The following is a 14,767-nucleotide window of genomic DNA, read 5'->3' as shown; positions in this document are numbered from 1 at the left end:
AGTTGACTGTGACCTGTTCTGTTTTTCATTCCATTTTTAGAAATAGTATCATCGGTGTGTACACACAAACGTAATCTCTTCCATCTGGGATATCTGCTTTTTAGCTTTTAATGTAAATAAGCACATTTCTCGACGCAGCCCCCATTTTCACAGCAAACAGCTCAATCACAACAGGCAGCACCAGTGGGTGCCTTCATGGGACCTAATTGCAGAAATGACATGAGTGCTAGGGGGACTTTGACAAGCGTCAAGATTTTGTACGCTCGTGTGTGTGTGTGGCGGTGTATTTAATCTGGCAGAATGTGTCAGACGGGCGCTGCCAGGGCAGTGTGGCGCGTGGTGTGTGGTCGTGGCGTGGCGTGCGTGGCGCGTCGTGCGGGCGGGCGAAAGGCTGGCGCTGTGGCGGGTTCAGAGCCAGTCAGCGTGCGGCCGCGCTCAGCTCAAGTGACAGCTCCGCTCCCGCTCACACACGGCCAATTATCCGCCTCCCGCCACTCGGAGGGAGAGCAGCCGCCTCACACACACACACACACACACACACACACACACACACACACACACACACACACACGAGCACGCCGGGGCCAGGGCAAGCCAGATAGCGAGCGAGTGAGCTCTCTCTCCAGAGAGAAAGAGAGAGATGAGAGAGAAGGATGAGTAAGAGGCAGAGAGAGATGAGAGATATAAAGAGACAGATACAGTGAGAGAGAAAAGGATGAGTAAGAGATGAGATAGAGAGAGAGAGTGAGAGAGAGAGGGATGAGTAAGAGAGAGAGAGAGATGATAGTGAGAGAGAGAGGGATGAGTAAGAGAGAGGGAGATGAAAGCTATTGAGAGAGAGAGGGATGAGTAAGAGAGAGAATAGACAGTGTAGAGAGATGAGAGAGAGAGATGAGATATAGAGTGAGAGAGGAACGACACAAAGAGAGAGATGAGAGAAAGATAGAGTCAGAAAGGGACGATGGAGAGTGACAGATCGTGAGAGAGAGAGAGAGACAGATCGTGAGAGAGGGAGAGGGAGAGAGAGAGAGAGAGACAGATCGTGAGAGAGAGAGAGAGGCGGTCGGTGGCGGCAGACGTGGCCTGCGTGGCAGTGCCCGATCGCCCGCTCGCCCGCTCGTCTGACCGCCTGTGGTCTCAGCGTGTGCGGGCGGCCAGCGCTGCCAAGTCCACTTTAGTGCCGCGCCACGGCAGCCAGCAGCCGCCTTGAGTGGCAAGCACAGCCATGCGTGAGACTGCAGCCGCCCACCCACAACACAGAGATCAGCCGCGCTGATGGAGGACAGAACGGAAGGGAGGACAGAGAGGAGAGGGGGAGGAGTGGAGAGGGGAGGAGAGAGAGAGAGAGAGAGAGAGAGAGAGAGAGAGAGAGAGAGCAGTTGGTAGCCAGGAGAAAATGGACAACAAAGAGTATGGATAAAAAAAGCCTTGTGAGAGGTAAAAGAATGATAGGCCAGTGACTCCAGCGAATGAAAGGAACATGAGGAGCTAAAAAGAGAGAGAGAAAGAGAAAGAGATGTGTCAACCTGGTGGCGATGGATAGAGAGGGATGAGAGAGAAGAATAGAAGGGCAGAGCGAGACGGAGCGGCTCGTCGGGGAGAAGGATGGGGGTCAGTGGAACGCCCGCGTTTTGTCTTCTCTTCCTTCACAGCGTCCGGCGAGGCGAGGGGGGATTAACGGCGGGTCAGTCGCTGCGTCCGGTCCATTTATCATCCCTCCGCAGACGCTACCCCCACCCCCCCCCCCCCCCCCCCAGCGGCACGAGCCGCTCCACTCCGCTCTCTCTCTCTCTCGCGCGCGCCCGCTGTGCCCCACGCCCAGGGCTGTGCCAGGCCTCGTAGACTCCCCGCGGGCACCTGACGGAGAGAGAAAAGCAAGAAAAATAGCCGTCTGAGGACTGATTGTCTGCACTCGTTTATTAGTGCCACCCAACCACTTGACCTACAAGGTCTTCGGCGGGTTTTTTTGTGTTGCCAGCATGGTCGAATGGAGGTTTTTGCTGCTTAGTAATTACCTTTAAGATGGTTGCCGTTGCAAGGTCACGGAGGTCAAATAGATGGATGCGTAATGACTTTCAACACGGAGACTGGAAGGCGACTCCAATCAGGCCAAAAGGTCTCCTGCTATTGATTTCTCCTGAAGGTTGCCAGAGTTGATTTGGTGAATGTGTGTGTGTATGGCATTGGCTGTGGCAAAGGATCAGGGTGATTGGCATCGGCTCTCACTCGCCTGTGCTCCGACTTCACTCAGCCCTCTGAAGGTCACGCAGGCTTTCAAGGACGTCCACCACCCGTAGTGAAGGTTGTCATTTTGTTTAATTGCCTCCAGTAAACCAAGATTTTCAGCACACTGACATTTTTATTTAGTAGATGACATAAGAAATTGGGTTAAACCCTTTTGCTGCTGGACTGAATATTCTTTCTCACTTGCTCGTCTCATCGCTTGCGCGGCGCCGCACTCTTTTCAAAGTCAATCTCCCTCTCGCTCTCATTTTCTTGAGCTTCCCTGTCCGATACGGATGGGAGCTGATGCTGTTAGATGAAGTCCAAGAGACTTACTGAGCGGCCCGCACCTAATTAATCAAATTTATGGATCGCCTCCGCTGGAGTCTTTCCCAGGCTCAGGGCCCCGCGCAGTCGGACAGGTCCTGAGGAAAACCAGTTAGCAGGCCGGCTCCTGAGGATAGTGTTTGTGCTTAGCTCGTTTGTTTGGATGCGGATGGGACCGAGGGGTCAGCGGGGTTAACCCTTTAAAGCCTTGGGGGAGTCCTCCGAGGCCTGGACTGTGTCTTCATTTGCTCATCTGATTTGGGTTTAAGCTGCTGGGAGCCGGCCAAACACTCCCCCCAATGACTCCCAACTGCCAAAAAGTTCCCGTCAATATCTCAGTACATTCACATGTGACCAAAGAGAAGAATGCCCTCCCTATACTCTTCAGTTTGCAATTTTGTGTGTGTGTCTGTGTCTGTGCCTGTTTCTGTGTCTGTGTGTGTGTGTGTGTGTGTGTGAGCCCAAAAAGACATTTTGTTCACTCAGCTCTTCTGACGGCCTGACACTTTGAGGATGTCCTGACTTTGGCTCCGACAGCTGGGCGAGATGGATGCTGTCACACCCGTTTATATTGTCCCAGAGACAGCCACACGCCACACTATCTCCTGCTCTCTCTCTCTCTCTCTCACACACACACACACACACACACACACACACACACACACACACACACCCGTTTATAGTGTCCCAGAGACAGCCACACGCCACACTTTCTCCTGCTCTCTCTCTCTCTCTCTCTCTCTCACACACATACACACCAGTGATGCGCGGGCTGATCCAAATCGAGCGGGCGACCGCGGTCACCCGCGGTTATGGGTCAAGAAAAAATATTTTTAATGATATGCGGGTCATGTGTGGTCGGGTCGGTAAAAAAAATATGCCGTTATTTTTTTGTCATTTATATCGTACATAATTGTCTTTAGAAGAGAAAGACATAGGCTAGGTTGCAGCATTCCCACTGAAACGCGATTCTATCCCCCACATTTTGTCACGAACATGTAGAAATGCACTTGTTGTTTCTGCCTAGACAGACCCTCGGCTACACTTGACATGCAGTTGTGTTCTGTTCTCAGAGCATATGCTTTCTCTGTCTATGATCTGCAGCTTTTTTCTCGAACTGGCCAGCAGAAAGTGGCAGAATCGTCTACTGAGCAGCGAAGTTGCCGATGCAATGCGTGCTTCTCAAGTCTGATAATTTGCAGCAAGATCGAATGGTATTATGGAAAGAAAAATAAACTAAAAGTTTCCCAAATCAGGAAATACTTCTAAATGTAATGTCATCAAGGCATATAGCCTACAATTGGTATGAGCATACAATGTGCGTCCTTGCGCAACTTATATAGGCTTAGTGGCTCGTTGGAAAGCCCCACGTCTGCTCTTCCCCACGTCGTGCAATAAAGGTTTCATCTCGCTGCAATTTATAATCGCGGAGCAATGGACTTTTGGTCCATTGATGAAGACGTTAATAAAGAGTTTCTTAATAATATTCTATGCCTGCATTTCATGCTTGGGAGAGCTTCAATGCATTCATGTGAGGAACGGCTGAAACAGAATTTGTATAGGAAAATCCTAGGCTAATTATGTTCAATGTTCAGTCAAATAGCCACATTTTTGGATGAATGCTGACACGGAACAAAAAAAAGGTAGACTAAATGCATGTTTCCCAAATTCTGAGCAATTATAGGCTATATTATAATTAGGCAATATATATTATTGTTTTACATGCATATGAGATACCAATTTTGCGTAGCTCAATGACGCTACGACTAAGTTAGACTACTTTTTACAACAAGCGGGTCGGGAAGCGGGTCGGGTCCTGTATTTCAATAATTATTTTTTGCGGTCCGAGTTGCGGTCGGGTTAGTTGTAGACGGCGGGGCGGGGCGGGTCGTTCAGACACGTACCCGCGCATCACTGATACACACACACACACACACACACACACACACACACACACCCGTTTATAGTGTCCCAGAGACAGCCACACGCCACACTATCTCCTGCTCTCTCTCTCTCTCTCTCTCTCTCTCTCTCACGCACACACACACAAAGAGCCAAATACAGCCCCCCAAATGGGGTTTTCATCAAGCTATCAGTTATACTCTCCCCATTCTGCACACACTGTGCCTAAATGTATTTGTCTATTGTGAAATAACATTGGGAGTCATTGTAATAGAAGTGAGTGTGCCAATGCTCAGGAAGGTGAATCGGGTGGGAAGTGATAATGTCCTGCTAAAGCTTTATTCACAAATGTGGATTAGTAAGGAAGGGAAGGGAGGGACATGGATTGTTATTTCATGTACTTTTATCATTCTCTGAATTGTCATTACTAGAACTATGTATATATTATTACTTACATCTATTAATGCTTAGGTAGGCCTACTGTATGTCAGCCATGCCAAAACTTGTTGAAGAGAGAGAGAGAGAGAAAGAGAGAGAGAGGATGACATCGCACTTAGGCTAGAGCATGACAGGGGAGAAGGAAGAGCCTGTTTGTGTGTGTGAGAGTGTGTGTGTTTGTGTGCGTGTGTTTTTGTGTGTGTGCGTGTGTGTGTGTGTGTGTTGTATACAAATTCTCTGGAGACCTGAACTCGCACTGCTAATTTCATCAGATAAAACACTGGCACTTTATTAAACTAATTGGGTTTGTTATCACACTCGGCCTGTTTCTTTGGAAACGTCAGCTAACAAGGGAGCCGCAGTGGTAAGGGTAGGATGAAGGCAGGCAGGCGTGCGTGCGTGCGTGCGTGCGTGCGTGCGTGCGTGCGTGCGTGCGTGCGTTCGTGCGTGTGCCACCCTCGTGTCCTTTTGACTTTGCCGAGTCACTCTTAGGATGCGCACATATCATAGCGGAGCCGTGGACGCCAATAAGAAAAGCGTCCGCGGGAACAAAGACGTGCGCGGATTCTCATTAGTCCGATAGCATCGCTCACGTTCAAGACAAAACGCTTCCGCAGATCTGCAGCTTTGATACCTGCGCGGCGGATAGACCACCGCAAACCTCATTACCCCCTCGGTTTATAAAGGATCACTCAGCCAATGAAAGCGCGCCGCCAATTAGTCGGCCGGGTTAATCACACACGCACGATTAATGAGGCATGCCAGACAGGAGGCACGACTTGCATCAGATCCCCTCTGCGTGTGTGTTCTTGGGTGCGCCGCGTGGTCATGAGTGTGTGTGTGTGTGTGTGTGTGTTCTGCGCGGGCCCTCGTGAGTGCACATCTTATTTAGGCACTGGTCTCTCTATCTGTTCCTGCCAAATTTGTGATTCATCTTGGATGGCAACAACAAAAAGAGAAATAGCAAGAGAGAGAGAGAGAGAAAGAGAGAGAGAGAGAGAGAGAGAGAGAGAGAGAGAGATACAGAGGAAACGAAAAGCCCATTAGACGGATATGAATGCCATGTGCTGCTTATTATTTTGAGTTGTTTTTGAGTTGGAAATGTCAGCTCATTTTTTGGTAGATGGCCTTTGGCAGGTTCATCTGCTCAACACTGTAGTTCACGCCTCCATTCAGATGGACGCTCTCTCCCTCGTGGAGTCCACTCCAGAGCAGTAGAGGTCCAGTGTGTTTTGCAGCTGTCCAACGCTCCTCTCTGACCAAACGCTGTCGAGGCCTCAGCGCTCGCTTTGGGGCCCGCTGGCCCTTTCTGACTCACCGGCATCAACACCCGCGGTCCGCAGGGTCATTTGGTGGTGCGGAGCCAACTGCAACAGTTCTCGCAGGACACCTCGTCACCTCTGCTTCTGGCTGTGACACCCGCCGTTGTTTGGGAAAATTGCTCAAAGAGCGTGGAGAGCCGAGATTGCCCTCCACGTTATGTAGCGCCGTAGCATGTGTCTGGCGTTTACGCCTACTGGACGGACATTAGCGTACTGTATAGGGACCAGCTCAAGCAGTGCGCTTCAGTAGGATAATCTCAGATGATTTGTATGTAGAGGGGCTACACATGCTGTGGTTTAGTCTGCATTCTAGTTGTATAACTAAGCTGTTTATACTGTATATATATATGCAACCTCATTGAACCAGAACCTGTGAACATGAATACATTATGTGTGTATTTTGAGTGCTACGTGGGAGAGTGTCTCATTTTAGCCTCTAAGGAAAATTGTTTTAGCTGGAGGTGTAATGAGTGTTGTTTCTGAGAGTTACATTTCGTGAAACTCGACAGCCTCATAAATACAAACCCGTCAATGCTTCATGTAGGGGCAACTCACCTCCTGCAAGCAGGCCGCCTTCGCAAGGACACGTGATTGACAGCTGAGTTATTATCCCAATCGGCTGGGTGCCTCGTTATTCCGATAAGGTGAAAAGACAGCCTCGTGTTTTTCATTTATTTACCTAGACTGAATACGCATGCAGAGCACGTGCCGTGTGAGTCGATGTACTTGGGTAATAGCCTACGGAATATTAGGAGCGACACACAAAAAAAATGTTCTAAATTACCATTGCCGGCTAAACTATTGGAGCTACGTTAGCCTGAGAAAAGTATTATTTGTTTGTGCGCTTTCAGGGACATTAGCTCCATTTCTTTTTATTGCTCCTGTTGGTTGGCTTATTGTTCTCATTTGGTGCTAGTCCATGGATCAGATCCAAAGCGCCGCGCGCGCGCACTCGCTCGCTACACGAGGCTAAGGGGCAGACAACTCTCAGGAGGGACACAGCAGAGTGTTTTGCGTTTAGTGTGAATCACAAACACAGATGGTGCCCTTGCCCACTGAAACGTTCAATGGCATCTTGATGAAGCCCAGTGACTGGAGCATGACAGTAAACGTAACTCAGTCTCCAAAAGAGCTCTTTGTATTGCTCTCTATTGTACTGTCGCGTCTATGTTAAATAACCGCATTGGCTTCCCTCTCCGCAAAGTGTATTTCCAAATTAAAACGAGTCCTCGTGCTTGTGTGTGTGTGTGTCTGTCTCGGCCTCTCCGCAGGCATCACGGTGGACAAGCACGGCCTCATCTATTTCGTGGACGGCACGACCGTTCGGAAGATCGACGAGAAAGGCGTGATAACGACGGTGATCGGCTCCAACGGCCTGACGTCAACGCAGCCCCTGAGCTGCGACTCGCACATGGACATCAGTCAGGTGAGCAGATGTTCACGCATACCTGCCTGGCACCAACTACTCCCTCGCCAGTCACCAATCCAAACACACATGCCACAACATACAGAGAGAGAGAGAGAGAGAGAGACTGACACAATTACACGCTCTATCTCACCCTCCATTCTCTCTCTCTCTCTTTCTCCTGTTCCCTGTCTCTCCCTCTCCCCCATTTTATCTCTCCCATTCTCTTTCTCTCTTTCCCTCCCTCTCTCTCCCATTCCCTCCCTCCCTCTCTCTCTCTCTCTCTCTCTCTCTCTCTCTCTCTCTCTCTCTCTCTCTCTCTCTCTCTCTCTATCCCATTCTCTCTCTCTTTCTCTCCCTCTCTTCTTCCACACACACCCCAGCCTCTGTGACAGTGGGGCTGGCAGCAGCTGACTGAGTGTTTTAATGAACTGCTGTTCATTGTGGGATTTGATGCCATAATAGCGCAGGGATTACACTCGGCTCCTCTCCGCTCCTCTGTCATGTGATTAGCCTCATGCTCACCCACTCTCCTGCAGCCGCACGCCACGTGACCACAGGGAGCACACATACACACACACACATGCGCACACACACACACACACACACACACACACACACACACACACACACACACACACACACACATGCACACACACACACCCACACACACACACACACATACAAACAAAAGCTTGGCTGTTTACTTGGCTGGGCCTTTCGCCAGACACGTGTCCTGACGCATCTCTAAACAGCACACACACACAAGCACACACACACACACACACACACACACACACACACACACAAACACACAGACATGCTCACAGGTCTCAAGAGGACAGCGGTCCAAGAATCCATTTTCCTTATGAATTCATTTTGGGAGCGTGGCGTCAAGAGCGCCAGGGCTGCTTCCCTCTTTGACACGCGCCCATTTGCTCAGTGGACCCTCTCAACAAGCCAGCCGCTCACATCCAATAGCCACCCTGATGCACACGCGGGAAAGAGAGGGAGAGAGGGAGAGAGAGAGAGAGAGAGAGAGAGAGAGAGAGAGAGAGAGAGGAGGACAGAGAGGGAGACAAAGAGAGAGAGAGAGAAGGACAGAGAGGGAGACTGAACGATAGAAGGACAGAGAGAGAAAAAGAGAGAGAGAGAGAAAGAGAGAGAGAGAGGAGGACAGAGAGGGAGACTGAACGATAGAAGGACAGAGAGAGAAAAAGAGAGAGAGAGAGAGAGAGAGAGACAGCAGTGCCATGGGGCCCTCTGTTAAAAGAGAGGACATTTGAATAATCCCCATCATCCTGTGGCTCTGACACTCTTCCCACTTAATACTGCCCGACCACTGCTCCAGCGCCCCCCCCCCCCTCCCCAGCCCATCTCCCCCACCCATCTCCCCCACCCCTCCCCAATACTGCCCGACCACTGCTCCAGCGGCAGCCAGCCCATCTCCCCCCCCCTCCCCCTCGCCACGCCACGCCGCGCCACTCTCATCTGCCTCTCCACAGCCGAGGAGGAGGAGGAGGGGGAGGAGGAGGAGGAGGAGGGGGAGGAGGAGGAGGAGGAGGAGGAGGTGGAGGTGGAGGAGGAGGAGGAGGAGGAGGAGGAGGTGGAGGTCTTTCCCCGTGTGGTGGAGCCATTTTGGAGGAGAATTACCTTGGAATGGATTCATTTTCATCCACTTGGCCATAACCGACAGCTGCTGCCGCACCCTCTCAAGCTGATCATTTACACACGGCCCCTTTCTCTCTAGCTCTCCACTTTCCTTTCTTTGCACTTTTCATTCACACACACACACACACACACACACACGGTTTTCTCTTCTAAAAAGGACCTCTCTTATTCCTACAACACTCACATCTTGGAGGTGCGGATCCTCCTGCTTAACCACCAGTTTGGATGGAAACTGCCGAGACATTTTTTTGCCTGATTGGAATTCCTCTTGAAGAGAAGACAAAACTCACCTGAAGAGATGTTCCTGCACCCCAACTCCATCACAGTTAGGAGAGAGTGAAAAGCTGAATCGAATGAAAAGAGGCACACACACACACTCACACACACACACACATACACACACACACACACACACACACACACACACACACACACACACACACACACACACACACACACACACTCACACACACACACACATACACACACACACACACACACACACACACACACACACACACACACAGACGGACAAATAAATGACCCCATTCTCTCTCTCTCTCACACACACACACACACACACACACATAGAGAAACACAGAATGACAGATAAATTATCCTATTGTCACACACACCCACACACACACACCCACACACTCACACACCCACACACAGATGTCCCGAGCAGCACAGAGAGTTTTTATCCCCGCGGCTTCTACACCTGGCACAGCGACTACCTGTCTCTCTGGCGTCTGGAGGCCGGTGTGTGTGTGTGTGTGTGTGTGTGTGCCGGGATTTCGTGCAGTGCAGAGAGATGGCGAAACGTGAGCTATTTAGCCAGAGCCAAGCGCCTTCTCTCCCCCGATACCTCCAGAGTTCCATCTCCTCTCCCAATTCCCAAAAGTCATTCAGGGCACACCAGGAGGCCGCCTGGACCAGCGGCTTAAGGGAGTAGATGACGCTGTGGTCAATCTTGCGCTGGGGCTCTCTGACGGCCCTCGACCAGCGGCATACACACACACACACACACACACACACACACACATGTGTGTGTGTGTGTGTAAGGGAGGGGATGACGCTGTGGTCAATCTTGCGCTGGGGCTCTCTGACGGCCCTCGACCAGCGGCATACACACACACACACACACACACACACACACACACACATGTGTGTGTGTGTGTAAGGGAGGGGATGACGCTGTGGTCAATCTTACGCTGGGGCTCTCTGACGGCCCTCGCAGGGCATCTGGTCCTTCGGCTGGGGCATCTTTTTTTGTGGATGTCTAACCGGGGCTGAATTCAAGACATCGAGGTTAAAAAACACACACACAGCTCTCTAAGGTGAACTGCCCACAAAGCCAACTTCTGAGACAATGGCCCTCATTTATGAAACCTGCGTACGACCAAAAACAGGCGTAAAACAGGAGTACGCTTGTTTCCACGCAAAGTATGGCATTTATCAATGTATCAAGATCGTTAGGGTGTGTGTATGACTGTGTGTTTATGTGTCTCAGTGTGAGTGTGTGTGTGTGTGTGTGTGTGTGTGTGTGTGTGTGTGAGAGAGGGAGAGAGAGAGAGAGAGGAGTTTTTATGTTTTAGTAGATAAGTGATCCTGTGCAAAGATAAGTCATATACTGTCCTACTCTGTCATATTATTTAGCAAAATCACTTTGAATTTCTCTCTCTCTCTCTCCCTCCCTTGATCTCCCTCTCTCTCTCACTCCCTTAAAATCCCTATCTATCTATCCATCGCTCCTATTTTGCTTTTCATGTATTCAACCTCAACAAGCATGATTTCTTTTTCATCAGTTCCTCCCTTTCTTTCATGCCCTTTAGAACACGGCTGTTTGGTATGGAAGGCTAAGTAGGCTTATGCATTAGAGGTGTTGTGTTATTTTTCGAACGGCATCTCTCTCTCTCACACACACACACACACACACACACACACACACACACATTCGCCGAGAGACAAACGAAGGAGCTGTTTATCCATCAGCCCGGCGGTGGCTCTAAGAAGATGGAATCTCGTTTTCTCCTCCAGCAGTTTGAATCATTGGGCCAAAAAGCTGTGGACAAGTGAGTTTCGCAGCTCTAGTTAAAGAGCAGGGTGATTACAGAGCCGGGCTGGGCGCCAGGCTCCCATAATGAGACACTCACACTAAGACAGCCAAAGCCCGTCCCAGCCAGCGCTCATCCCCCCACCCAGGCCATTACGGCCAGCCACTCAGCCGGGCCCCGCACCTCAGCCGGGCCCCAGCCAAGCCCCAGCCAAGCCCCAGCCAAGCCCCAGCCGGGCCCCGCACCTCAGCCAAGCCCCAGCCAAGCCCCAGCCGGGCCCCGCACCTCAGCCAAGCCCCAGCCAAGCCCCAGCCGGGCCCCGCACCTCAGCCAAGCCCCAGCCAAGCCCCAGCCGGGCCCCGCACCTCAGCCAAGCCCCAGCCAAGCCCCAGCCAAGCCCCAGCCAAGCCCCAGCCAAGCCCCAGCCAAGCCCCAGCCAAGCCCCAGCCGGGCCCCGCACCTCAGCCAAGCCCCAGCCAAGCCCCAGCCAAGCCCCAGCCAAGCCCCAGCCAAGCTCCGTTTAAAGGCAGACCTGCCAAGCTTAACCTGGAAGAAGCGCGAGGAGGAGACACTTCTTGAGCCAGAGCGGACCCAGGCCTGCTGGCCGCTACGGCAGACTGTGGCTCCCGCCTGCTCCCGCCAAGGAGAGCATGCAGGCAGCTAATACCTGGAGGAGGAGACGGGGGGAGGATGTCTGGACCACTTCAAAGGGATAGAACTTAAGCACACACAAGAGCACTCAACAAATTGAAAAAGCAAATTGATTTTTTTTTTTTGGAACGTGCAATCGACATGCGCCGTATACTGTCTCTGTCAGTCAGATGACACTAGAAGGAGTGTAAAGATTTACACGCAGGAAAGCAAGAAGTCCTTTATATTTTTAGTCTTTCTGTAGTTATGAACAACCGACTGCAAAAGGCTATTGGACATTTGTGCTACTATAACTTGAATGGAGTATCCATGCTATATAGTACTGCAACACTGTAGGCTGTGGAGGCTCTGGCAAAGCGTATCTACAATGTAAACATAATGCTTGTATACGGTACACTACTAACTTGCATGCCATCTGTCTCATAGGTGCGACTCGAGTGGCCCACGGACCTGTCCGTCAGCCCGCTGGACAACTCGCTCTACATCCTCGACAACAACATCGTGCTGCAGGTGACCGAGTCCAACCAGGTGCGCGTGGTTGCCGGGCGACCCATCCACTGCCAGGTCCCGGGCGCGGAGCAGCAGCCGCTGGTGAGCAGGGCGGCCGTGCACACGGCTCTGGAGGGGGCCAAGGCCATCGCCGTGTCCCACCAGGGGGCGCTGTTCATCGGCGAGACGGACGAGCGCAAGACCAGCCGCGTGCAGCGGGTCACCACCAACGGCGAGATCTCCGTCGTCGCCGGGACGCCCAGCGAGTGCGACTGCAAGATCGACCCCGGCTGTGACTGCTTCTCCGGTGAGCCGTGCTGCGCGCGCTCACACAATCCCCCGCTCGTCCCATAACATCCCATAATGAGTTTCTCGCTTTTCTTTTTTCTCCCCCCGGGAGGCTGCACATTCACCATGACGCCCATGCTGTTTCCACATTAGCCATTAGGAGCACATCTATACGCTGTACGCTGTGTGGCTTATGACGCAGAGCACATGGCCCATGTTAATCTGCACCCATGTGTCCTCCTAGCTCTCCCCTTTGTCATTGTTTGTGCCGAATATGAGCCGCAGTGGGACTGTCGATACCCCAGCGTCCCAAAATAATAAATCATGAGCTATTTAAATACCGAAATCACCTCTCCAAGAACACAACGATCCAGAGACGCAGGGAACTCTAAGAGCCAGTTTCCCGGACGCGGATTGAAGCTTTGTCCTCGACTGAGAGCTCTCTTGCAGCGGAGATCTTCATTTGCGTTCTGGTTTAGACTAGGATTAGTCTTAATCCGTGTCACGTAAACAGGTCTTAAGTTGTCAGCAATAGACAGTTGTAGCTTTACAGCTTTCCTTGCTTTACCCCAAGACTGCCCAGAGTGAAGAGAATAAAACTGCTTTTGTATATTTATGTTGATTTGTTGATTTATTCGGCGTTGTCATCTCCTCAGTATGTTCAGCTGTCATATGTTGCTGTATGTTGCTGTATGTCCAGTTGCTGTATGTCCAATCAATGTGTCTGTGAAATGTGTCTGTTTATCCTGTGTTTTGGTGAGCCAAAGACAATTTTCCACCTTGGTGGACAATTAAAGACTTAAGGCTCGTTCACACCAAGAACGATAACGATAACGATAACTATAAACAAATATCGCTCTCGTTAATATGAATGACAACGTTCACACCTAAACTATAACGATAACGACATGAAGAACGATATCGTTGTTGATCACTTTCAGAGCGATTTTGAGAACGATAAAAAGCTAACAGCCAATCAGAACCCATAATATTCTAGCCATCACATTCATTAACATGAGGAGAGACACTTCTTATCGTTGGCCAGTGTGGACGCTTTTATCGTTATCGTTATAGTTATAGTTATCGTTATCGTTATCGTTCTTGGTGTGAACGAGCCTTTATTCTTATTCTTATTCTTATTCTCTGTGCCATCTGTAGGCGATGGCGGCTACGCCCGCGACGCCAAGCTGAAGTGGCCGTCGTCCCTGGCCGTGTCGCCCAACGGCACGCTGTACATCGCCGACCTGGGCAACGTGCGTATCCGCGCCGTCTCCCGCAACCGGCCGCGGCTCAACCGGCGGCGGCAGTACGAGATCAGCTCGGTGGTGGACCAGGAGCTCTACCTGTTCAGCGCCAACGGCACGCACCTGCACACGCGCAGCCTGGTGACGGGCGACCACCTGTACAACTTCAGCTACACGCCCGAGGGCCACGTGGCGGCGGTGGTGTCCAGCGAGGGCGGGGCGGTGCACGTGCGGCGCGACGCTAACGGCGTGCCGCTCTGGCTGCTGGTACCTGGCGGACAGGTGTACTGGCTGACGCTCAGCAGCACGGGCGCTACGCTCAAGCGCGTCTCGGCGCTCGCCCACGACCTGGCCCAGCTCAGTTACTACGGCAACACCGGCCTGCTCGCCACCGTCAGCAACGAGAACGCCTGGACCACCGTCTACGAGTAAGTGGTTTGGCCGGCGCTACGCTTTTCTTCACCTGAGCCCACTTCCTCTCTCTCTCTTTCTTTCTTTCTCTCTCTCCCTCTCCTTCTAGCTGTTTTCTTTTCCTCGCTCATGGAGGCTGTCCTCTCTTCCTGTCCTCCATTTTCCCCCTCTCTCCATAACTTCCATCTTCTTTCTCCATCTCTCCCCCATGGCCACTCTTTTCTCTCCCTTTCCCTCTCTTTTCTATCTCTCTCCCTCTATTCTCTCTCTCTCCCTCTCTCTATCTCTGGTTTATTATTGCATCTCTGTTTTGTCAGCCCTTTGTTATTGTCCCTCTCC

General features: G+C 51.4%; 1 protein-coding gene across 1 annotated transcript in view; it reads left to right on the top strand.

Moving 5' to 3' along the window:
• tenm1 (teneurin transmembrane protein 1) overlaps positions 1 to 14,767 on the top strand; it is a 158,850-nt gene that overhangs the window by 131,545 nt on the left and 12,538 nt on the right. The window contains exons 22-24 of the mRNA XM_062535816.1: positions 7,484 to 7,638; positions 12,423 to 12,792; positions 13,932 to 14,445. Coding sequence (XP_062391800.1) covers positions 7,484 to 7,638; positions 12,423 to 12,792; positions 13,932 to 14,445 — 1,039 coding nt within the window. The remainder of the gene's footprint in view (positions 1 to 7,483; positions 7,639 to 12,422; positions 12,793 to 13,931; positions 14,446 to 14,767) is intronic.

The sequence above is a fragment of the Sardina pilchardus genome, chromosome 5 (assembly GCF_963854185.1).
Source record: "Sardina pilchardus chromosome 5, fSarPil1.1, whole genome shotgun sequence".
Classification (NCBI taxonomy): domain Eukaryota; kingdom Metazoa; phylum Chordata; class Actinopteri; order Clupeiformes; family Clupeidae; genus Sardina; species Sardina pilchardus.
This window is presented reverse-complemented; position numbering and strand designations above follow the sequence as displayed.